Below are 25,987 nucleotides of genomic sequence, written 5' to 3' on the forward strand. Positions count from 1 at the left end.
TCCATACACAGACAACTGGATGAAGCCTAAATCTAGTCTGGTTAGCCAATGGGGCATAATCCGAATTTCTTCTCTATGGGTATCATCTTGCAGATCACACCTTGGCTAAGACGACTTGATTTACAAACATTTATATATAAGGATTAGGGTGGCCATATATCAGGAATGGAGAGGAACAGGGACTAAAACATTATTCTCAAATATTTCTGGCAACTAAAAAGTCCTTTTTAAAAGGAATACATTTACGTACTCCTAATAACAGATGTCTAAGGGGGACATGATGAAAGGGTTAGTCCATCCCAGCACAATTTCGTGGCACGTAACACCAGCTCTAATCGGCAAGCAGAGCTAAATCCCCATAGTTTGTATATTACATGTTAGGAGTGCTTGCCAGAAAAAAAGGGTAATGACCGACCTGGACAACACTTTTTACGTGTACCAGCGTATAAATTGCCCATACAAAAAATATGGTGGAATATTGTAAAATCACCCAATAGACAAGTGTTCAATCTCCAGAGGTGAGAGGCCTTTTTATTTTACTGAAAAGCTGTGACTTAGCCTAACTCTGGAGCAGGTTACAGTTCATAGCTTAAAAAATGAACTTTTAGAACATTTCTTGGATAAAAGATAAGATTTTTGTTTTCAATGCTGATCCAATCTGACAACCTTTGGATCAGGAGGGAATTGATTTCCTTTTAGGGCAGATGATGTTTTACATAGGTTGAAAAAGGACCAAGGTCCATCAAGTTCAATCTTTCTCCACCGATTATATATTTTTTGTCACTAAATTATCTATAACCCACAATGTTAAGTCCAGTGAGGAAATCATCCAGCCCTATTTTGAAAGCTGTCTGCCATTACTACCTCTTGTGGCCGCACATTTCACAATCTGACTGCTTTAACTGGAAAGAACCCTTTCCTATTTATCTGCCGGAATCTCATTTCTTCCTCCCATAATGAGTGCCCCCTAGTCCTTAGTATGGTCTTTGGAAGGAATAAGTCATGTGCTAGTGCTTTGTACTCACCACACATATATTTATACATGTACTAGATGATGGCCCGATTCTAACGCATCGGGTACTCTAAAATATGCATGTCCACATAGTATATTGCACAGCACATGTAGTATATTGGCCAGTCACGTAGTATATTGTCCAGCCACGTACTATATTGCCCAGCCACGTACTATATTGCCCAGCCACGTAGTATATTGCCCAGCCACGTAGTATATTGCCCAGCCACGTAGTATATTGCCCAGCCACATAGTATATTGCCCAGTCACGTAGTATATTGCATAGCCCACGTAGTATATTGCCCAGCGACGTAGTATATTGCCCAGCCACATAGTATATTGCCCAGTCACGTAGTATATTGCCCAGCCACATAGTATATTGCCCAGTCACGTAGTATATTGCATAGCCCACGTAGTATATTGCCCAGCGACGTAGTATATTGCCCAGCCACATAGTATATTGCCCAGTCACGTAGTATATTGCCCAGCCACATAGTATATTGCCCAGTCACGTAGTATATTGCCCAGTCACATAGTATATTGCCCAGCCACATAGTATATTGCCCAGTAACGTAGTATATTGCCCAGCCACGTAGTATATTGCCCAGTCACGTAGTATATTGCACAGCGACGTAGTATATTGCCCAGCCACGTAGTATATTGCCCAGTCACGTAGTATATTGCACAGCCACGTAGTACATTGCCCAGTCATGTAGTATATTGCCCAGCGACATAGTATATTGCCCAGCCACGTAGTATATTGCCCAGTCACGTAGTATATTGCCCAGCGACGTAGTATATTGCCCAGCCACGTAGTATATTGCCCAGCAGGGCCGGCACCAGGTTTTTGTGGGCCCCGGGCAAAAGAGTCTCAGTGGGCCAAAATACCATGATTCATGATGCACAGATACAGAGGAGAAATATAGATATACTACACAGGGCCTAGCCTTCCCTCTCATCCTTCATATAGGCAGATCTGCACACACACACACAATATGCAGACATGTACACATACAATACGTAAACATACACATACATACAGTACAAAGACAAGCACAAACATACAGTACTCAAACATGAGCCCATACAAAGTACGCAGACATACACACATACAGTACGCAGACATGCACACACACAATACGCAGATATGTACATACATATATTTGAAGACAAATACACAAAAATACATAAATATATACAGTCATACACACTGATATACACACAGACACAAGCCTCACTCACCTCCCCCTGGCTTGTCGCTCATCAGGCTGCTCTGGCATGTGGCTATGGAGGGCGCGCTGTTTGATGGCAGTCAGACATGGCCGCACACAGTACACTCTGCAGCTGTGTCTGCTACTAAATGATGCGGTCGGGCCGGCACTGTGCCTTTAACTTTGCTTGTGTGTCTGCCCGGCCGCATCATTATTACAGCTGCAGAGTGCACTGTGTGCGACCATGTTTGTTTAAGTGACGGCTGAGCTCAAATATTGTCGAAGCTGCTGGGGGAGTAGCCAGGGCTCCCTGGTGTCCCGGCCACCAGTGGGCCCCCCATTTGCTCAGGGCCCCAGCAGTTGCCCGGGTACGCCGGGTGCTGACGCCGGCCCTGTTGCCCAGCCACATAGTATATTGCCCAGCCACGTAGTACATTGCATAGCCACCTAGTATATTGCCCAGCCATGTAGTATACAGCACAGAGCCACGTAGTATATTGCCCAGCCACGTGGTATATTGCCCAGCTACGTAGTATATTGCCCAGCCACGTATGTAACAGGTTAAAAAAGACTTAAAATAAAAAATAAACATATACTCTCCTTCTGAAGGCCTCTTGTAGTCCTGGCGCCTGTGTGCGGTGCACGCGGCAGCTTCCGGTCCCAGGGCTGGTATGAGCGCAGGATCTGTGATGACGCCGCGGTCACATGACCGTGACGTCATGGAAGGTCCTTCTCGCATAGCATCCTTAGCACCGGAACCTGCCGCTTGCACTGCCGAGGACAGCGCGCACGGTGGAGGGTGAGAATAAATTTTTTTTATTATTATTATTATTTGTAACATTAGATCATTTTACTGTTGATGCTGCATACGCACACAGGGTTAATAGCTGCGTTAATGGAGTGCGTTACACCACGGTCCATTAACGCTGGCATTAACCCTATGTGAGGGCTGACTGGATGACTGGAGGGGAGTAAGGAGCGGGCACTGACTGCCGGGAGGAAGGAACTGCCATTTTGCCGGCGGACTGCGCCCGTCGCTGATTGGTCGTGGCAATGGTCGTGGGCGTTTTCCCACGACCAATCAGCGACTTGGATTTCCATGACAGACAGAGGCCGCGACCAATGTATATCCGCGACAGAAAGAAGGACAGATGGAAGTGACCTTTAGACAATTATATAGTAGATGAGATCTCTGAGATGTGTTTTTTCTAAGCTAAACAAGACCAACTTTTCCAACCTCTCCTCATACGAGAGGCCTTCCATCCCTTGTAATAATCTAGTTGCTGCCTTTGAACTAATTTCTGAATATCCGCTTTTCCTTATGCTTTTTTTTTTTTACTTTCCTGTGGCTTGAGGAGGTTAAGGAAATCTAAAAGTTACACATACTCCATCCCTCCACATGCTCTTCCATGCCTTATTTGAACTTGCATGTACCTGTTTAATTATGCGTCTGATATCAGTACAAGATGTATGATATAAAGACACTTTGCCGGTGAGCTGCGAGCAGCCCCGGCTGCATTAGTTACTGGCCGAGCAGTGTATCAGCTTTCTTTCCATCTTCTTAATCCTTTAATAATTTACAATAACAACTTCACTTCCACTGGGTCATTCAGCGTGAGCGGAGGAAATTAGTTTAAAACGCTTGTATTTGATTTTAATTAAATACTTAAAGGATTTTCATTTAAATAAATCAAGATTTCAGGATTAGGTGCGCACCCTATGCTGCAGGGAGACCAGGTCTTAACCAATGCATGGTGAATGTCTGCCAGGCTTTACTAGAGAGGAACCAAACCTCGAGCCACAGTACGGGAGGCTGGGTCAAGTCCCAGTACTGAGAGTATAAGATTAGTACATTACCATATGAGGAGCAAAGACAAAGAGCACAAATAATTCTAAATTGTTGCACTGTAATGTTGTCCTGGATATGTGCTGTTGTGATATAATCTGTAGATAATCTGCTCAGAAATATGGCAACTAGTGATGAGAGAACGTCTTATCCGAGCATCTGGGCTTGCTCGTACATTATGTTCTAGTCCCTGCAGCTGCATGACTTGCGCCTTTTAGGCCGGTTTCACACGTCAGTGGCTCCGGTACGTGAGGTGACAGTTTCCTCACGTACCGGAGACACTGACTCACGTAGACACATTAAAATCAATGTGTCACTGCACATGTCAGCGTGTTTTCACAGACCGTGTGTCCGTGTGCAAAACACGGAGACATGTCAGTGTTCGTGGGAGCGCACGGATTACACGGACCCATTAAAGTCAATGAGTCCGTGTAAAACACGTACCGCAGACGGATGCTGTCCGTGTGCAGTCCGTGTGCCGTGCAGGAGACAGCGCTACTGTAAGCGCTGTCCCCCCCACGTGGTGCTGAAGCCGCCATGCATATCTTTCCAGCAGCGTTCGCTGGAGAGAAGATATGAAAAACTCTTTTTTTTCCCCTTGTTTAAAATAAAGATCCCTGTCCCCACCCTCCTCCCACCTGTGCGCCCCCCGCTGTTAATAAAATACTCACCCGGCTCCCTCGCAGCGTCCTGTCCTCGCCGCACCTTCTCCTGTATGAGCGGTCACGTGGGGCCGCCGATTACAGTCATGAATATGCGGCTCCACCTCCCATAGGGGTGGAGCCGCATATTCATTACTGTAATTATATGTAAGTGAACTTAGTGCATGAACTTTACAGCATGGAATGGTAAGATAACAGGTGACTCGATTCATGGCGCAAATACTGAGCCAGCAATCAGATACAATATCCAACAGATCAAAAGGAAAAAAAAGTTTCTTCATCATCTTTTTTCATCACAACCTAAAAACTAGGTGTCCTCATCCAGAGGCTCAGATTTGATTTTCAAGCCATGTTCTCACTTCTATCTTGGAGTTAGCCTAGGGTCAAAAGGCCGATATTCTCTCATCCAAGAAAATCGGCCATATTATGCTAATGATCACTCTGATCGGACTCATATCAGAATTTGATCATTGTTTGATCAGAGTAGGATCCAATTTTCTCAGATGTGAAGAATAAAAAAAAATAAATTATTCCACTTCTCCATCCTATCAGTCTATGAAAATTGAACCGCACTCAGATGTCATCTGAGTGCAGTCCAATGTTTTCCATGGATCCATAGACATAACTGGCTGAGTGCGATCTGATTGGATGCAACTCGTAGATGCCGTGAGTCGTCTGAGTAAAAAATTGGAAATGTGCACAGCCCCATAGAATAACTTGGTGACGAGTGCTATCCGTCAAAACGATAGATAGTGCATGTCCATTTTTTACTGTTGACTGCAGAGACCTTATGCTAACTCTCGAGATCTGTACTCCTTATTTTTACTTTGCAATGAAATGAAAATGTAATTCATTTTAGCTCACTAAGGTTGCCAAAGAAATCTTTTTGGATTTGCATTATTCAGAAATATCATTTATACAGTGAAAAATTTAAAACTGGAAAAAAACACTTAATTACCAATATTCCCTGTTCTGTCTTCCTCCACGTAGGATGCTGTGTGGATTCCAACATACGGCTAAACCTTCATCCACATCCCAGTAAACAGACTGTGTTGATGCTTAAGTCTTATTGATTAGGGTGATGATAACCAAAACTATAACGTTGAACAACAATGGTGGACAGTATTCATAGTAGATGATCGAATAGTGAATGATGTTGATGTACAAAGTGGATGTTCAGTGAATAATCATAGTGGATGACTGATCATAGTGGATGACTGATCATAGTGGATGACTGATCATAGTGGATGACTGATCATAGTGGATGACTGGTGAAAAACTGTAAAGAATAACAGCATTTCAGTATATGCACATACAGGGTGCAATCACATAAATAACTGGGACATAACAGCAAGAATTATACAGAGTGCATTACACAGTAATTCTAACAGCACTACCCTATTCTATACAAGAATGCATCTATCTAAATGCAGAGTACACATTAACCTAACTGCAAGCTGCAAAGCACATCTGCCTAACTATATCTGACTATAGGAGCTGCATAAGGCTTAAATACTAACACAAACATAAGATGCAGTAAACCTTTATAAACGTACCGAGATCCGTTAGGACAGGGGTAAGAAAGTAAGCGAGACAGGAGCACGTGTGCCTCTCTGCAGATCTGAGGAAAAATGGCTACTGAAGCTTGTCTTCACAAGAAGAATGTGGGCGGAACTAACCCATAAGACATTGCTCTTAGGAGGGAAAGGTTGGCAAACAACATGAAAAGTAGGCAACTGATGACCTCCAGTGGCCACAACTTGAATAACATGATAATTAACTCTCTGCACATTAAGATGGCCAGAACATTCCCTGCAACTACGGCACGTCTTCGGGAGAGACGTAATCAAGGGTCCTACATAAAGGGGTTGTCCAGGATTCTGAAAAAACTGCAGGGAAGATGATTACAAAAAAAACAAAATAGTACTCACCTCTATAGCTCCAGTTGTTCTTACGGTCCCTGTTGGTCCTGCAGTAATAATAAGCCACATATGACCGCTGCGGACAATCACTGGTCTTAATAGTCTTGTGCCATAGGTAGTGGCAAGTTGAGAACATTACATCTCTGTAGTGATGATGGATCACAGCAAACAAACTGCAAAAAGCCAATTTTTAAGATATTAAGTCTTTGTATCTATGTATTGATTTGCATTTGTACATTTTATATTTACCACCAGATAAAACAGTGGAAGGCTTTATGAAAAGTATGCTCAGGGAACTTTCCAACTCCAGCCAGGACACTTCCATCCATACGGCATGTGCCTTATTTCTCCAAGCAGGGATACCTATTTCCACTCAGTTTACTGAGCATGTTACTCAATGGGCACAATGGGCAAATGGCAGCATTCAGCCGACCAACTTCACTGAGCACAACAGGACAAGCAGCCAGATAAACCAGTGGGTACAGAGGAACACAGGAGGTGAGTTATTACTCTCCAGTCCCTACGCCCACTCGTCCCTCCAACCTCCTTCTTCCACTTCTAATACATATTTAGGAGTAAGGGGAAAGGGGCAACCAGTTTTATTTTTCAAGGTCAAAAATGCCAAGGCCGGATGTTATTTAGACGCCTAGGGTAAAATATTTGAATGTCAATGTACGGCATTTTCTGTGAATGGTATTTTTTTTTTCAGGCTTTTTCCCCCCCAGACATTTTCCACAAAATGTTCAATGAAGTTGTTAACAAATATTCAAAACACAGAAATGACAGTATGGCAGAAGAAACCCTACCATGTTCACACTATCCATTTGTCTCGCATCTTTTTGTTGTGATTTTTCAAAAATGCTGCAAAAACTCTCAAGTTTCAAAGCCTCTATCACTCCAGATCTATTTCCACCTATTTATTTTTTATTTATTTTACTCACATAGCGTCATTAATTCCACAGCGCTTTACAGACATTATTGGCGCTGTCCTCATTGGGGCTCACAATCTAGATTCCCTATCAGCATGTCTTTGGAGTGTGGGAGGAAACCGGAGAACCTGGGGAGAACATACAAACTCCTGGCAGATGTTGTCCTTGGTGGAATTTTAACCCAGAACCTTTTGCCAGCTTCTCCTGCTTAACGGACTGACTTTATGCCATACTTCAGGCAAAGGAGCAGGGAATGGAGCTGGAGTGACAGAGGCTTGAGATCCACTATAGCGCTTGAGACTCATTTAAATATCAATTGATTCACGGATTTCTCAGTAACGGAGGAACGGACTGACCAGATAAAGGTATTGCTGGATTTGTCATTGAGCTACAAGCAAACATACATAGTTTGGGCGGTGAAATCCTGCTGACAGATTCCCTTTAATGATAGCTGTTTTTTCATAAATGTTTGACATTTCATAGTGACTTGTAAGAAATTTTCAACAGCAAGGGTCATTGTATGCCAAGACCCCAATGATCTGCTACAGAAAAGAGAAAGAAGTGCTCACCTGTGCATTGTGGTTGAGTGGTCAGGATTAGAGTTGAGCGAAATTGCTCGGGTCCCTGCTTATTCGGCAAGCTATAGCACTTACCGAATAAGTTGCAGAGGGAACCCAGATACCTGGATCGCTCCTGCTGATCAGATGATCAGCGCCGAAGCTGCATGTGTCGTGGCTGTGTCACGGTCACAGCACATGCATGGAGAGCCTGTGTGTTGGGGACCCAAAGAAATTCGCTCAACTCTAATCCAGTCAGACTTTATGAGCACATCTTCAACTAACTTGCCATTTTTGTCCCCTTTGTCTCAGCATCGGGAGCCCTGCTGACCAGTGCAGTTCCTGTTTGTTGCGATTTGCTAAAATTCAAGGGCATAATATACTGTTTTGTCTGTTGTGGTTGTTCGGTTTAGGCTATGATTAAACTTATTTTTGTGTGACATGAGGATCACAACTAAAAATTGTCAATGGGTTCACACTGTGACCCACAACCAAATACAACGCAACTTTCTAAAAGAAATCAAACCCATTGGATTTTTGGTTGTCATAGTCTTCAATACATCTTATATGTGTATGTTTGCAAATTAGCTGCATTTTTTTATTACATCCAGATCACAGCCCCATATAGTCACATAACTACAAGTCACACAAGAGAGTTTTTGGACAAACAATCTAGCCTTCGAAGATCAAATCTACCATCAAATATCCTGCTATGGAATTAATAGTAGGGAAATCTGATATAAATCTCTTGGACTTCATTCAGAAGTCCATTTGTCATGAGTGTTTTGACCAGTTTTATCTTGTGTGCAGAAAGAAAAAAAAATTGCAAAGTTTCTTCTACCCATTGCAATGTCACAAATGGACAGCACACCTATTTTCACAGACCCATAGACTTGAATGTGCGATTTTAATCATTGACGCAGATCAAAATCGGATATGTCTACATGATTTTCTATAAGACCTGGGAAGAGCCCAACAGAATATAATAGGTACGAGGTTCTAGCCATAAATAATAGAATAAAATTCTGCACAACTCATGGACTTCTGAAAAAGGCCTTATTTAGACAGAGCGGAGAGTGTCTGCAAGGCCGGTTTCACACATACGTTTATTTCCAGTACTGGAAAAAAAAACTGTATCGGAAATATCCGTGTCCTGTGTGTGTACTATGTGTGGCAACCGTGTGCCACCTGTGTGCAGCATCAGTACCACAAGGACAGGTGCCGGGGAAGAAGTGCTACTGTAAGCGCTGTCCCCGAGCGGCAGGTGCTGAAGCCGGCTCTCATCATTCTCCCCTGCTCTGCCGGCAAGCAGAGGACAATGATGAGCGTTATAAAGTCCGAACGATAGCAGGTGGGGGGCTTTTGGGTCTCTTACCCCATCATCCGACACCTGCTGCCGCTAATAACAGTGACAGTAGGTGCGGAGGATGGGGTATTCCACAGCCGCCAACTGCAATCTAAGGAAATGAAAAACCTGTCGTGGGTTTTCTTGAACCAACCAGGCAAACCTCACAGCTGGGGGCAACCCTCAGCTGTCAGCTTCAGCAAGGCTAGTTATCAAGAATAGAGGGGTCCCCAAGCTGTTTTTTTAAATTATTTAAATAAATAATAAAAAAAAAAACGGTGTGGGGTCCCCACCTTTTTTGATAACCAGCATTGCTAAAGCTCACAGCTGGGAGCTGCTATTCTCAGACTGATAAGGGCCCATTGGTATAGGCCCCCCAGCCTAAAAACAGCAGCCCGCAGCTGCCCAGAAAAGGCACATCTATTAGATGTGCCTATTCTGGCGCTTTGCCTGGCTCTTTCCACTTGCCCTGTAATGGTGGCAAGTGGGGTTAATATTTGTGGGGTTGATGTCACCTCTGTAATGTCGTGTCAAGCCCACGGTGTAGTAATGGAGAGGTTTCTATAAGACACCTCTCCATTACTAATTCTTTTATTATATCTACTATATAATCTAAGGGTCACTTCCGTCTTTCTGTCCTTCTTTCTGTCACGGTTATTCATTCGCTGATTGGTCTCGCCAGCTGCCTGTCATGGCTGCCGCGACCAATCAGCGACGGGCACAGTCCGGAAGAAAATGGCCGCTCCTTACTCCCCGCAGTCAGTGCCTGTCGCCTGTATACTCCCCTCCGGTCACCGCTAACACAGGGTTAATGCCAGCGGTAACGGACCGCGTTATGCCGCGGGTAACACACTCCGTTACCACCACTACTAACCCTGTGTGTCCCCAACTTTTTACTATTGACGCTGCCTATTCGGCATCAATAGTAAAAAATGTAATGTTAAAAATAATAATAAAAAAAACCTGCTATACTCACCCTCTATAGTCCGCTGAGCCACTTGCGCCGGCCGCCATCTTCGTTGCAGGTTCCGGTGGCAAAGATGGTATGGGAGAAGGACCTGCCATGATGTCACGGTCATGTGACCTTGACGTCATCACAGGCCCTGCGCGAGAAAGACCTGCCATGACGTCACGGTCATGTGACCGCGAAGTCATCACAGGTCATGTGACCGCGACATCATCACAGGTCCTGCGCTCATACCAACCCTGGGACCGGAAGCTGCCATGGACTACAATGGGCCCTCGGAAAGGTGAGTATATGTTTATTTTTTAACCTGTGATAAACGTGGCTGGGCAATATACTACGTAGCTGGGTAATATACTATGTGACTGGCCAATATACTACGTGACTGGCCAATATACTACGTCACTGGGCAATATACTACGCCACGGGGCAATATACTACGTCACGGGGCAATATACTATGTCACTAGGCAATATACTACGTAACTGGGCAATATACTATATGGCTGGGCAATATACCACGTCACTGGGCAATATACTACGTCACTGGGCAATATACTACGTCACTGGGCAATATACTACGTGACTGGGCAATATACTACGTGGCTGGGCAATATACTACGTGGTTGGGCAATATACTACGTGAGCTGTGCAATATACTACGTGAGCTGTGCAATATACTATGTGGACATTCATATTCTAGAATCCCCGATGCGTTAGAATTGGGCCACCATCTAGTGTTAAATAAAGACACAGCCAGAATAAAATCCTTTAATATTCTAAATTAAAGCACACTTACTGCATCACATAATTCCCCGACGCCCTTGATCTCCTGTAATAAAAAAAAACCAAAAAACAACAATATACCATACCTGTCCATCGTTGTGTCCCACGCTATAATCCTTGTCTGGGGGCTAAATACTTTTCAACTAGGATGGTGCCAAGATGCGACCGTCCCAGCTGAAAACCACTGGTGAATGAGCTGCTGAAAGGGCAGCATCATTCACCAGCGGTGACATCGCCACCGGCATTTTCCCACGGTCCTGAGGTCACCGTAGTTCAGTCTGGCCTCGATGATGTGTCACACGGAGGACATCAATGTGTGTTCTCCGTGTGAACTTGTGCGGGACGTATTGCCATCTGTGCTTATGGTAAAAAACAGACATGTCAACATGTTTTACCCACGGAAACACGGTCCGTGGCAACACACTGACATGTGCACAGACCCATTCATTTTAATGGGTCTACGTGTGTATATGTCTCCGGAACGTGTGAAAACTGTCACCACACGTAATGGAGACACGGACGTGTGAAAGAGGCCTAAAGGACATTTGCATTTGTTCACTGGATATCGCTGCTGGGACCTACAATTATAAGATATAGTCAGAGGGAGACTTAACAAAAACTGATTATCCATAATGGATAACTTTTATTAAAGTTATTGTCTGGGATTTACATATTGCTGACTTTGAATAGGACCTAAACAGCAGTATTTGGCAACAACCATTAAGGGTATGTTTCCACGGTCAGTAAACGCTGAGGATTGGATGCTGCGTACAGCCACAGCGTCCAATCCGCAGCGCCCAGATTTTACTACATATTGGATGGGATTTTATGAAATCCCATCTCCACTATGCGTGAAGGGACACCCGCGGCTTCCCTGCATAAACGGACATGCGGCGCGTCTTTCTAGACAGCAGCACGTCAATTTATCTTGCGGAGAAACTCAGTCTCCGCAAGATAAATATCACAGTACTATGTATAGGATGCGGTGATTCCACATGGTTCATTGAACACATGCGGAATCAGCGCGCATACAAAAGCCGGCAGCGCTTTGGACAGAACTGCGTCTAAAGTGCAGCCAATACTGGCCATGGAAACATACCCTAATGGGGATATCAGGGACTTTTGTATTTTTTTTCCTATGGACTAAGAACTTACAGGCAGGTAGTTGCTAACTACCTGCCTGTCCTGTCTAGCTACTATCTCTGCCGGCACAGAGCGGTCACAGATGGCTCCTGCTGCTTCATTTGACCCCATGTCAATAGAGCAGCTCTATCACTTCCAGTCTGCTTTGTCAATAGGGTGCTCCTGCCGACATCATGCTGATAGCCAGTTCCTGCACTTAACCCTGCTGTTGTCTTCGGTCTGGGGAGACCTATTTTGAACTTTGGTATTTTTTGGGGTGTTCAAGATGCGGTTCTGAAACTTGTGGTTGATTGACTTAAATGAGGATGGGTCGGTCAGCCACGGGTTTCATAGCCGCATCTTGAATATTTTAAAGAATATTGAAGTTCAAGGTCGGTCGTTTTTGACCGAAGACAACAGCAGGGTTAAGCAGTGGGGAGCCAGCTGTCAATCAGCATGCCAATGGCAAAGATGCCCTGCCAACAGAGCACAGCAGAAAAGAAGAAGTTGCTCTGTAGATGTGACATCACCAGAAGCCACAGAATTTCTGGCAGAAGTGGTCTGTGACCTCTCTGAGCCAGCAGAACAGACAGGTAGTTAGCAACTACTTGCCTGTAAGTTTATAGCCCCATAAGAAAATAAAACAAAAGTCCTGGATATCCCTTATAACTAATGTTTAGGGCTGCTGTGTTCCACCCCATTCTTGGCAACTGCAGGAGCAAATAACAGCTGATCAGTGGGTAAGCTGAATGTTAAACCTCTACCAATCTGATATTGATGATCTATCCTGGGTCATCAATATTTAAGTCTTAGACAACCCCTTTAAAGGTAACCTTTTAAGAAGTTATATGGCAGTGATCAGCTGTTTTGCAGTCTTTATGAAGCTCATTGAAAGAAAACAGCAGGGAACAAAAATCAGTACATCCTGTCTTTACATTAGAATTAATTTCATGTATTACCACTAAATAGAAAAGAAATGTGATAAAAGTAAGATTGCTGAGGGGTCCGATCGCCATTAGTCCTATAGAAGTCAATGGAGTGATGGTCACACATGTATGTGTAGGGGGGTGATATATTACGTTTATACCTTTGCCTTTCTCTTTCGTCCCGATGCCGTATATTATTAGTGTTTGTATATTTGTTAACATATGATGATGGTACTGCTACATGATTTAGTGTATTACCACTCCTATACAATGATACTGCTACACTGTTATCTGTATTACCGTGTCTGGCTAAATGTATATATGTGTAATGTTATACTGTTGTAATGCTGCTATGTATAGTGTATAGGGTAAGTGCAGTTATTGAATTGGCCACTAGATGGGGGCATTCTAGTGTACAGAGCTTCCAGCTAGGGTGTAGTGTAGGAAATGGTTAACATAGTTGGGGCTGCTGTGTGATATGATTAGGAATGTTTCCTGGTAGAGGGAGAAGGGCCCGGGTGCCCGAGTAGTCCACATGGGCTCTAGGTCCAGGGCACCACAGCAATACAAAAAAGGTTGCACTCTATCATGCCAAAGCATGTCTAATATGAAATACATGAAATATGAATAGCAAAATGGCTTTTGAACATTAGGAAAATATTTGAGAGACGCTTTGCACAAAATTTGATCAAATAGTGTGAGCCCATCAACCATCGTCAAGTGGTCTCATTAAAACTGATGGGTCCCTGACCTCCCTGTCCAAATGTGAACACTTACCGAAGGCCAATGTCTGTATGCCTGGGTGAATGTGGACACCTCTGTCAGCAAAGCCTACATATGGGTTGGCCGGAACCAAGTGTGATTAGATGTACAGTAATTAAAAACCACATGGTGACGGGAGGAGTGCTCAGTCAATAAGCTAACAGAGAAATGACAGAAAAATGACTGGCACATCCAAACTAGTGTGAAGCCAGTTGCAGAAAGGCCTCAGCACCACAGTGGTATCCCTGATGGCGCAGCAGGAGAAGACACAGGTACGCTGGTGAAAGAATGCTGTTTTCATGTAAGCGGAGGCCAGGGCTAAATGTACCTTCACACTCAGCGACGCTGCAGCGATACCGACAACAATGTCGATCGCTGCAGCGTCGCTGTTTGGTCGCTGGAGAGCTGTCACACAGACAGCTCTCCAGCGACCAACGATGCCGGTAACCAGGGTAAACATCGGGTTACTAAGCGCAGGGCCACGCTTAGTAACCCGATGTTTACCCTGGTTACCATCGTAAAAGTAAAAAAAACAAACACTACATACCTAAAACAAACACTACATACTTACCTTCCGCTGTCTGTCCCCGGCACTGTGCTTTCCTGCACTGACTGAGCACAGCGGCCGGAAAGCAGAGCGGTGACGTCACCGCTGTGCTTTCCGGCTGGCCGGCGCTCACAGCCAGTGCAGAGAAGCACAGCGGGGGACAGACAGCGGAAGGTAAGTATGTAGTGTTTGTTTTTTTTAACTTTTACGCTGGTAACCAGGGTAAACATCGGGTTACTAAGCGCGGCCCTGCGCTTAGTAACTCGATGTTTACCCTGGTTACCAGTGAAGACATCGCTGAATCGGCGTCACACACGCCGATTCAGCGATGTCTGCAGGAGGTCCAGCGACGAAATAAAGTGCTGGACTTTCTGCAGCGACCAACGACTTCACAGCAGGATCCTGATCGCTGCTGCCTGTCAAACTGAACGATATCGCTATCCAGGACGCTGCAACGTCACGGATCGCTAGCGATATCGTTCAGTGTGACGGTACCTTAAGATAAACCGGAGTATTCGGCCATGACTATGGTTCTGGCACTCCCTTACATATGGTTAGGTGATACATGTATTCAATGAGACAACCCCTTTAAGTGTATACCAGTTTGTCTCCTGTATTTTAAGAGAAGGAAATAATTAAATTTTAAGCAGTTTGCGCTGATTTTTACAGGCGGAGTAAAGACACTGGTGCCTGGTGGAAATTTTGGGTCCGGTTATACACAGATCGCACTTGTGAGCACAATGTATTACAGAAGCAAATGGAAAACAAAATTCTCTTTCGCGGACACCCAGACATTGCCTTTCATTAGCGCAGATGGATCAGTGGTTAAAGTTCCCATGATGCATCAGACTGTGGATGTAAACTACGGTAAGGAAGAACTGCTGCTCTAGTAATCGCAATATCATGGAATAAAATCAACATTCAGAGTGATGTAATGGGATGAAATTATGCGCTACTGTTCAGTCCTATTAATACATTTTTCTTAATATCCAGAAGTCAAATACTAAATTATGATTTGACTTTTCTGCACTGTGTACAAAAAAAATCATAATACGCGAAACGCAGGAAATCAATGCTCTGCATACTAAAAGCAAAATTATACTGAACACACGGCCATCAGTTTCTGGTTAAAGGAAGTTTTCTGAAGTAAAACACTAAGGGCCTCATTTATCAAAAGTGTCTAAAAGGAAAACTGGCTTTGTTACTCATAGCAACCAATCACCGCGCAGCTTTCATTTCATAAACTGATCTGGTAAAATGAGAACTGCTCTTTGATTGGTGACCTTTTCATCTAAAAATTGACAAAAGTCACCAAATCTTTGTGACATTTTAAACACTTTTACGCCAGAATTCTGGCAAGATCTGTTTAATGAATCTGGGCTGAGGCTCTATCCTAACGAGGGACTAAATATTTGTTGGTGGGCCACCTCTCTGATGACCAGAATGATTAGGGCTAGGTCTACTCAGTAACCTTTGCTGCAACACAGGTCACACAGAAAAAAACACTGTATGCTGCTGAGGCCGGTTTCACACGTCAGTGGCTCCGGTACGTGTGGTGACAGTTTCCTCACGTACCGGAGACACTGACTCACGTAGACACATTAAAATAAATGTGTCTCTGCACATGTCAGCGTGTTTCCACGGACCGTGTGTCCGTTTGCAAAAGACGGAGACATGTCAGTGTTCGTGGGAGCGCACGGATCACACAGACCCATTACAGTCAATGGGTCTGTGTAAACACGTACCGCACACGGATGCTGTCCATGTGCCATCCGTGTGCCACCTGAGGACCACACAGAACAGCGCTACAGTAAGTGCTGTCCCCTGTGTGTGGTGCTGAAGCCGCCATTCATCCCTTCTGTCCTGCTCAACTGAAAGCAGTGCTCACAGGAGAGAAGGGATGAAAGATCAAGTTTTTGTTTTGTTTTTTAAATTAAAGTTTGGGGTCACCTCCCGTAGGGGTGGAGCCGCATATTCATCACTGTAATGAGCGGTACCACATGACCGCTCACACAGGACGAGCTGCCGGCTCTGAGAGGAGGCATCGGGGGAGCTGGGTGAGTATTTCTCTGCAAGCGGGCGGGCACAAGGGGGGTGGGAGGCGGGAGGTGACCCCAAACTTTATTTTTAACAAAACAAAAAAAATATAATTTTTCAGCTCTTCTCTTCTGCGAGCGCTGCAGGGGACAAGAGATGAATGCCGCCTTCAGCACCACACGCTGGGGACAGTGCTTACTGTAGCGCTGTCTCTCCTGCACGGTCCATGTGGTCCTCAGGAGGCACACGGGCGGCCTACGGCTGCCACACGTGTGCCACACAGATGTGCCACGTGAGCACACGGACACGGATAACTCCGGTACCGTTTTCTCCGGTACCGGAATTATCTGGACGTATGAGACTGGCCTGAAACATCACTGCATAACGAAGGATAAATGGGGTCCCATTGTGACCTGTGGAGTACTGCATTTATTCTGCAGCCTATGCTGCTGTGCACATGCCCATGTTTTTACATGGACCGTGTGTCCATGTAAAGCAAATGGAGACATGTCCATTTTTTTCCAGCAGCACAGGGCCAATACAAGTCTATGGGCCCATTTAAAACACATACCGCACACGGATGGCATCCATGGGCTGTAAGTGCTTAACATCTCAAAGTTTACGAGAAACTTTGTAATTTCTTTTTCTTGGCCATACCAGAAAAACACGGATGGCCACACTGATCCAAAACACTAAATGACACCGAAACTGTCTTTTCAGGTACTGGTGATTTTTTTACCTCTGTATTTGTAAGCCAAGGAGTAGAATAGTTAGAGGAAAAGTAAAATAGAAACATGTCACCACTTCTGATTTGTTTTACCCATTCCTGATTTTGGCTTATAAATAGTGAGGTAAAATACTGACCAAGAAGTGAATGTGGCTAATGCTGCATTTTAGCATCAGAATAGTGCAATCACCGTGTAGCCTCAGGCCACATGCATATGTTCGGTATTTGGTCAGTATTTTACCTCAGTATTTCTAAATCAAAATCAGGAGTGGGAGAATAATACAGAAGTGGTGATGTGTTTTTATTCAACTTTTCCTCTGATTGTTCCACTCCTGGATATTTCTCTTCTCAAACTGGCGGCTATAGATTCCGTTGGTGGTTAAAAAAATGTTCCAAAGCCTGAAGATATGAACATATGAATAGCAAGTGATTTTTATATAGAAATGAAGATGCATATGTTCATTCTTTTGTGCGTTTTCTGATTTTCTGGTTTTTCATGCTGTTTTCACGGAGGAATCTGTTTGAAAGAGATGTCGTGGGCACATTTCCTACCCCTTTTTCCTTAGGTAGTTACCACATGAAAAATTTGTCTTTTTGGAAAGCCCCTAAAAAAGTGTGCACATAGCTGAAGACCTCACTGAAACAGCTGAAGTGCTGGTCTGAACTCAAAGGAAGCAAAGTAACAGCATCTGTTTGACCCAACAAAACAATTCGGCAGTGTCCACATGATGCATTCTCAATGTATTTTGGTTTTTTTTTCTTTACACAGCTTTAAAAAAAACTGTAAAATTATAGTGTTCCCATGTTCAGTATTTGGTCAATAATAAGCCAAAATCATTCTACTGGTGTTTTCAGTTTGGACAGAGCTCTATTCTTTCCAATACAAGTCAATGGAAAGTTCTGATGACGCCCAGAAAATGCCCAGGTCTTTTGTTTTGTTTACATAGTTTTTGCTTAAAAAAAAAGCTAGCGGTTTCTTCATTATTTAAAGGAATTAAAAAACGACCGGAAAACAACAATAAAAAGACTTCACAAAAACAATGAGTTTAGAAGACTGTGTGCGTACATAGCCTTAGGCTATGTTCACACGTTGCATTTTTTATCTTTTTTTTAATGCAAATTTTAAGCTGCGTTTAAGGGTATGTGTCCACGTTCAGGATTGCATCAGGAATTGGTCAGGATTTTATGCAGGTAAAATCCTGACCACATCTGCACCTGAGGTCACTGGCAGGTCACCTGCGCTGTCCCTGCGTTGTTTCAGCATTGTAAGGACATGCTGCGTTCCTTAAAGACACGCCGCATGTGCGTTTTCGCGGGTCTACCGCATGCGTCTTTTAATGCATAGTGGAGACGGGATTTCATGAAATGCTGTAACATCTGGACGTTGCGTGTTTGACACTACGGCTCAACGCAGCGTTTTCTGAACGTGGAAACATACCCTTACAGTATGAGCAAAGCCTATGAGATTTCAGACATCTCATGTACACTCGATTTTTTTTTCCCAACTGATTTGGAAAACTGATGTGTTTTTGAAAACTGCAGAATATCTCTTTCAGATATTTTGCAGCATTTTTTCACTCGTAGGAAACAATGGGTAAGTAGGAAAACACAGCAAAAAAACACAGGTATCAGGTTTGCTTCATTTTTGGTGCAAAAACCATAAGGAGGTTATATCATGATTTTTTTTTGGGAGGGGGGGCACTACATTTTATAAGCATGCACAAGAGACAACAAAATGCAGCAAATAGGCAGCAAAAAATGAAGTAAAACCTGCGTTTTTTGTAGAAACAAAATCGCAACGTGTGAACATATCCTCAGGGAGTTTTTGGAGAAAATTTTGTTTCCTGTAGAGTTTTTAAGATATTTTTTTCTCCTAAAGGGTTTTTTTCAGCCTTTTGATTGGACAGTGCCTAGTTTGGAGCAGAGTTCAAGAGTTGAATTAAAGAAGTCACATGAACTTTATTTGGTCTTACTATGAGATTTTCAAAATGTTAAGAGGAAGGAATGTCAAAATAAATACTCACACACATGGTCAAAATTGTTGGCAATAGGCCTGGACAGAAATGATGGTACCCCTGAAAATAATCTGACAAAAGGGACATGTTAAAGGGAACCTGTCACCACGTTTTTTTCAAGAAGAGCTAAAAATAGCGTTAAATAGGGGCAGAGCTGTGCTTTACATTAGTGTATTTTGGAGCCTTTATTCCCCACCTATGCGAACTCGGCTTCAGAAAAATGGCCGCCGAGATCGCCATCTGCACACGCGCGGCATCCCGCGGCCATTTTCCTGAAGCCCCGGGAAGCCGAGAAGAACCATCTGCGCACGCGCGGCCTCACAAAGATGGCCGCGCCCACCGATAAACGGCTGAATAGCGCAGATTGCGCTATTTTCCTTCAAGCTACGCAGTGGATTCGCCAGTTGGACATGCGCACACCACTACGCCACCAACGGAGATCTGGGGGAGAAACAGCGCTGTCACCACGCCCATATGACCTGACCAGCGTGAGTGACAGCCCAAAACAGCGACTTTACAAAGGTATTTCGGCAGCATAGGTGGGGAATAAGGGCTCACAAAATACACTAATGTAAAGCACAGCTCTGCCCCTATTTAACGCTATTTTTAGCTCTTCTTGAAAAAACGGGGTGACAGGTTCCCTTTAAATCAAGGTGTGTCCACTAACTAGCATCACAGGTGTCTACAATCTTGTAATCAGTGAGTGGCCTGGATATAGGGCTACAGATGCTCATTGTGCTGTTTGGTGACATGGTGTGTATCACACTCAACATGGACCAGAGGGAGCGAAGGATAGTTGTCTCAGGAGATTAGAAAGAAAATTATAGACAAATATGTTAAAGGTAAAAGTTATAAGACCATCTCCAAGCAGCTTGATATTCCTGTGACTACAGTTGCACATATTATTCAGAAATGTAAGATCCATGGGACTGTAGCCAACCTCCCTGGACGTGGCCGCAGGAGAAAAATTGATGACAAATCAAAGAGACGGATAATACGAATGGTGACAAAAGAGCCCAGATAAACTTCTAAACAGATTAAAGGTGAACTTCAAGCTCAAGGAACATCCGTGTCAGATGGCACCATCCGTCGTTGTATGAGCCAAAGTGGACTTCATGGGAAACGACCAAGGAGGACACCATTGTTGAGAAAAAAAATCATAAAAAAGCCAGACTGGAATTTACCAAACTACATGTTGACAAGCCAAAATGCTTCTGGGAGAATGTCATATGGACAGTTGAGACAACAATGTAACTTTTGGGCAAGGCACATCAGCTCTATGTTCACAGACAGAAAAATGAAGCATATCAAGAAAAGAACACTGTCCCTACTGTGAAACATGGAGGAGGCTGTTATGTTCTGTGGCTGCTTTGCTACATCTTGCACAGGGTGTCTAAAATCTGTGCAGGGTACAATAAAATCTCAAGACTATCAAGGGATTCTAGAGAGAAATGTGGCCATGGGTTACAGAGTCACATCCCTTCTTTTATAGGTACAGCGAGCATGAAATTTCATGAAATCACATCAACTTTGCTTGAACTGTTAAACGTATCAGATTTTCTGCAGAAACAAAACACGGTGTTTACGCTACATGTGACAATGTCTAAAGGAGACCTTTTTTATAGTCACTCTTGGCCATTGCCAGGTTGTGACTGATATTACAGGTCATAAATATGGATGACCTGCAAGAACAAATAAAGCCCTTGGGCAAGTATTCTAACACTGAATAATCCCCTTAAATTACTGATATGTCAACATGTAGAATAATCATTTCATTGCCACCCCTAAGCCCTCCCCAGTAACCAGAATATAAACTTAGCTTGTGAAATTCTTTTACAGGTCAGTTTGAAACGCCATCCCTCAAGAAGTTTACAGTAGTGGAGCTACCCTATCTGGGGAACACAGTCAGCATGTTCGTGGTGCTTCCGACAGACAGAAACACACACTTGGCTTCCATTGAATCGAACCTGATATCAAAGACCATTGCAATGTGGGCCAATGGTATGAAGAGAATCAGAATGGATGTCTTTTTGCCCAGGTAAAAAAAGCCTATAGTGTTTTAATCATAAAGGCTAAATAGTTTGAGCGTTGAGAGAAGTCATACTTTTCTTCACTTTTGGCTCAAAAAATGAGCACATGTAGACCCAACCTTAATTCTGAGGCAGGAAAACATGAATCTCTTCACTAATCTTACAACTTACATTAATATTACAACTTTCCCAGCTTTATTTCCATACTTAGTAGCATTTACTTCCCTGGTTCAGGTACCCATGCTACCAGATCGGCCTATAATTAAGGCATTATTGAAACATCCATAATTTTTTTCTCATACATAAAAACAATTTACCAATTTTTTTCATCACCATTTGGTCACTGTCAGTTTTTACCATCAGTGTTTCATCGGTTACTATTGTTATTTATTTTTAGAGCACCATTGATTTCATGGAGCTGTACAAGAGAAACAGTTCCATACAAAATACAAATATAAAATACGGTGAACAAACTAACAATGACCAACTGGTACAGAGAGGAGATGGCCCTGCCCTTACTGGCTTTCAGTCTACCAGATAATGGGGAAGGAGACAGTAGAGTAGGTCAATGCGGCAACTCTGGTGGTACAGAGGTGGCAGCGGCGTCATTGCAGGCTGTAAGCTTTCTTGAAGAGATGGGTTTTCAAGTACAGTTTGTAGGTTCCAAGTGTGGCTGATAATCGGATGTGTTGGGGGCACAGATTCCAAAGGACCCATATCCTCGGGATGTCTTGGAGGTGATTGGGTGAGGAGTGTATGAGTGTGGAGGAGCAAAGGAGTTCTTGGAAGGATCAGAGATTGCATGCTGGAAGATATAGGGAGATTAGTTTGGAGATATATAGAGGAGACAGATTATGAATGGCTTTGTAGGTCAGCGTTGGTAGTTTGAACTGGATATGTTGAGTAATTGGGAGCCAATTAAGGGGTTTGCAGAGGGGAGAAGTAGAGGAATAGAGTGGAGAAGGTGGAATAGTCGGCCAGCGATTTAATGATGGAGGATATTGCAGTAGTTGAGGCGCAATATGATGAGGGTATGCACTAACATTTCAGTAGATTCAGGACTGAGGAAAGGACGTACTCTCGAAACGCACGGTGGCGCAGTGGTTAGCACTGCAGCCTGCAGCGCTCGAGTCCTGGGTTCAAACCCCACCAAGGACAACATCTGCAAAGAGTTTGTATGTTCTCCCCGGGTTTGCGTGGGTTTCCTCTGGGTATTCCGGTTTCCTCCCACATTCCAAAGACATACTGATAGGAAATTTAGATTGTGAGCCCCATCGGGGACAGTGATGATAATGTGTGCAAAATGTAAAGCACTGCAGAATATGTTAGCGCTATATAAAAATAAAGATTATTATTATTATTATATTGTTTAGTTGGAGGCTGCAGGAGGTGGCGAGACTTAGGATGTGCGGTTTGAAGGACAGGGCAGCGTCGAGAGTTATTCTAAGGTGTTGTTATTGTGATAGATTTATCGGGCAGGGGGGTTAGGCAAGATGGAAGAAAGATAAGTTTTTCTGATATCTGTGCTGGGGAGGTAGATCCGAGTATCATCAGCATATAGGTGGTAATGGAAGCCATGGGATTTTGAGCTGTCTTAGGCCAAAGGTATAAATTGGGAATAAACTGTAGAAGAGATCAGCGCAATAGGGTCTTATCTGATGGACACAAATTTCATTCAATTCAAATTGCACTAACCTGATAGATCTATTGGTAAGGCATATAGATCTCAATGAGGATTCCAGCTGCAGCAGATCCATGGGCCTGCAAGAGACCGTATCAATATGACAAGATAGAGGATTTTATGGGTTTAGTCCGCGCTGCCAATAATGATATAAAATCAAGGTACTCAAATAGACAAAAGTGGTTTAATTCAACGCTTTTCAAGGTTCAAATGACCTCTTCCTCAGGACATAACCACAAGTGTACCACAAGGTACAATTGTGGTTATGTCCTGAGGGAGAGGTCATTTGAACCTTGAAAATTATTGAATTAAACCACTTTTGTCTATTTGAACACCTTGATTTTATATCATTGAGGTCTACTATGGATTTTGACATGTGTTTAAGATAAATATCAAATTTGCAGAAGCCATCTTTTCAACTTCGTTATTTTTACAGATGGTGTTATGATTGCATCAAGAATTTGTTGAAATTTAATTGAATCCATTCTTTTCTCTACTCCTGAAATGTTCCCAGTGCCATTGGCTGCAACACAACCCCAAAGCATGATTGATTCACCCCTATGATTAATGGTTGTCGAGATGTTCTTTTTCTGAAATTCTGTGCCCTTTTTTCCTCCACACATACTTTTGATCATTGTGGCCAAAGGTTATGTGCACACGATCAGTAAACGCTTCGTGTTGGTTGCTGCGTACTTGTGCAGCATACAGATGTTACAGAATAGTGGATGGGATTTCAAGAAATCCCATCCCACTATGCGTCCACAGATGCCCGCGGCTCACCGACGGAGACAGACATGCGGCGTGTCTTTCAAGACGGTAGCATGTCAATTTCTCTTGCGGAAGCGCTAATCTCCACAAGGGAAATTTCACCCACAGAATGTACTGAACACTGTGAATCCGTACGGTTCAGTGAACACATAAGGATTCACCTGCGTTCAATAGATGACAGCGCTTTGGGTACAGCAAACATGCGAACATAACTTGTTTCCAAAATGCATCAGGCTTGTTTAAATGTTCTTTTGCATACTTTTAAAGTTGAATTTTATGGTGAGGACGCAGGGGAGGTTTTCTTCTGATAACTCTTCTATGAAGGCCATATTTGTGCAGCTCTCACTGAAATCTTGCTTAATCTTCCAGGCATTATTTTGACCTCCACTGTTACTGTTAACTAACATTCCTTAATTAAATTTTGAACTGAAGAAAGTGCAACTTTAAAATCCTTTGATATCTTCTTATAGCCTTCTCCTGCTTTGTGGACCTGAACCACTTTCAGAGTGCTAGGCAGTTGCTTATATGAATCCATGGCTGCTGTTTTTTGGCATAAGATTTGAGGGAGCTGGGTTTTTATAAAGCTGGGAAATTTACATCACCTGGCCTTTCCTAACGATGATAGTGAAGAAGCCATAACCCTAAAGGTACCATCACACTGAACGATATCGTTAACGATATCATTGCTTTTTGTGACGTAGCAACGATATCGTTAACAAAATCGTTATGTGTGACAGCGACCAACGATCAGGCTCCTGCTGGGAGATCGTTGGTCGCTGGGGAAAGTCCAGCACTTTATTTTGTCGCTGGATCTCCCGCTGACATCGCTGAATCGGTGTGTGATGCCGATCCAGCGATGTCTTCACTGGTAACCAGGGTAAATATCGGGTTACTAAGCGCAGGGCCGCGCTCAGTAACCCGATGTTTACCCTGGTTACCGTTGTAAATGTAAAAAAAACAAACACTACATACTTACATTCCCGGTGTCTGGTCATGTCCCCCGCCGTCAGCTTCCCGCACTGACTGGTGAGCGCCAGCCGGCCGTAAAGCACGCTGTGCAGTGGTGACGTCACCGCTGTACTTTACGGCTGAAGGCGAGGGACATGACCAGACACCGGGAATGTAAGTATGTAGTGTTTTTTTTTCTACATTTACAACGGTAACCAGGGCAAACATCAGGTTACTAAGCGCGGCCCTGCGCTTAGTAACCCGATATTTACCCTGGTTACCAGTGAAGACATCGCTGGATCGGCGTCACACGCCGATACAGCGATGTCAGCGGGAGATCCAGCGACAAAATAAAGTGCTGGACTTTCCCCAGCGACCAACGATCTCCCAGCAGGAGCCTGATCGTTGGTCGCTGTCACACATAACGATTTCGTTAACGATATCGTTGCTACGTCATAAAAAGCAATGATATCGTTAACGATATCGGTCATCCTGGAATCTTTGGTACCAGAGATTTGGTGGCTAGATCTTTTTGGTGGCCTTCTTTGTCATGGGATGTGCGTTCTTTTGTGCAGTCCTGTGGGATTTGTGCTTGGGCTAAGCCCTGCTGTTCTCGTGCCAGTGGGTTGCTTTTGCCCTTGCCGATTCCGAAGATGTCGGTCATTTGGGTGGTTTGTGATCACTTCTCTAAGATGGTCCATTTGGTACCCTTATCTAAACTGCCTTCCTCCTCTGATTTGGTGCCATTGTTTTTCCAGCATGTGGTTTATTTGCATGGCATTCCGGAGAACACCGTCTCGGACAGAGGTTACCAGTTTGTTTCGAGGTTTTGGCGATCCTTTTGCGCTAAGATGGGCATTGATTTGTCTTTTTCTTCGGCTTTCCATCCTCAGACTAATGGCCAAACCGAACGAACTAATCAGACTTTGGAGACATATCTGAGATGCTTTGTTTCTGCTGATCAGGATGATTGGGTGTCCTTATTGCCTTTGGCTGAGTTCGCCCTTAATAATCGGGCCAGCTCGGCTACTTTAGTTTCTCCTTTTTTCTGCAATTCTGGTTTCCATCCTCGTTTCTCTTCAGGGCAGGTTGAGCCTTCGGACTGTCCTGGTGTGGATGCGGTGGTGGACAGGTTGCAGCAGATTTGGACTCATGTGGTGCACAATTTGACATTGTCCCAGGAGAAGGCTC

The 25,987-nt window shown here is 43.8% G+C and overlaps 1 protein-coding gene across 3 annotated transcripts in view; it reads left to right on the top strand.

Moving 5' to 3' along the window:
- Positions 1 to 25,987, top strand: part of SERPINE3 (serpin family E member 3) — a 106,603-nt gene that overhangs the window by 59,799 nt on the left and 20,817 nt on the right. For 2 of the 3 annotated variants that reach the window (XM_069760274.1, XM_069760276.1), the window contains exons 3-5: positions 6,909 to 7,151; positions 15,260 to 15,457; positions 21,209 to 21,407. In XM_069760274.1, coding sequence (XP_069616375.1) covers positions 6,909 to 7,151; positions 15,260 to 15,457; positions 21,209 to 21,407 — 640 coding nt within the window. The remainder of the gene's footprint in view (positions 1 to 6,908; positions 7,152 to 15,259; positions 15,458 to 21,208; positions 21,408 to 25,987) is intronic. The other variant, XM_069760275.1, reaches the window with a different exon arrangement.

This window comes from Ranitomeya imitator, chromosome 3 (genome assembly GCF_032444005.1).
Source record: "Ranitomeya imitator isolate aRanImi1 chromosome 3, aRanImi1.pri, whole genome shotgun sequence".
NCBI classification, from domain to species: Eukaryota; Metazoa; Chordata; class Amphibia; order Anura; family Dendrobatidae; genus Ranitomeya; species Ranitomeya imitator.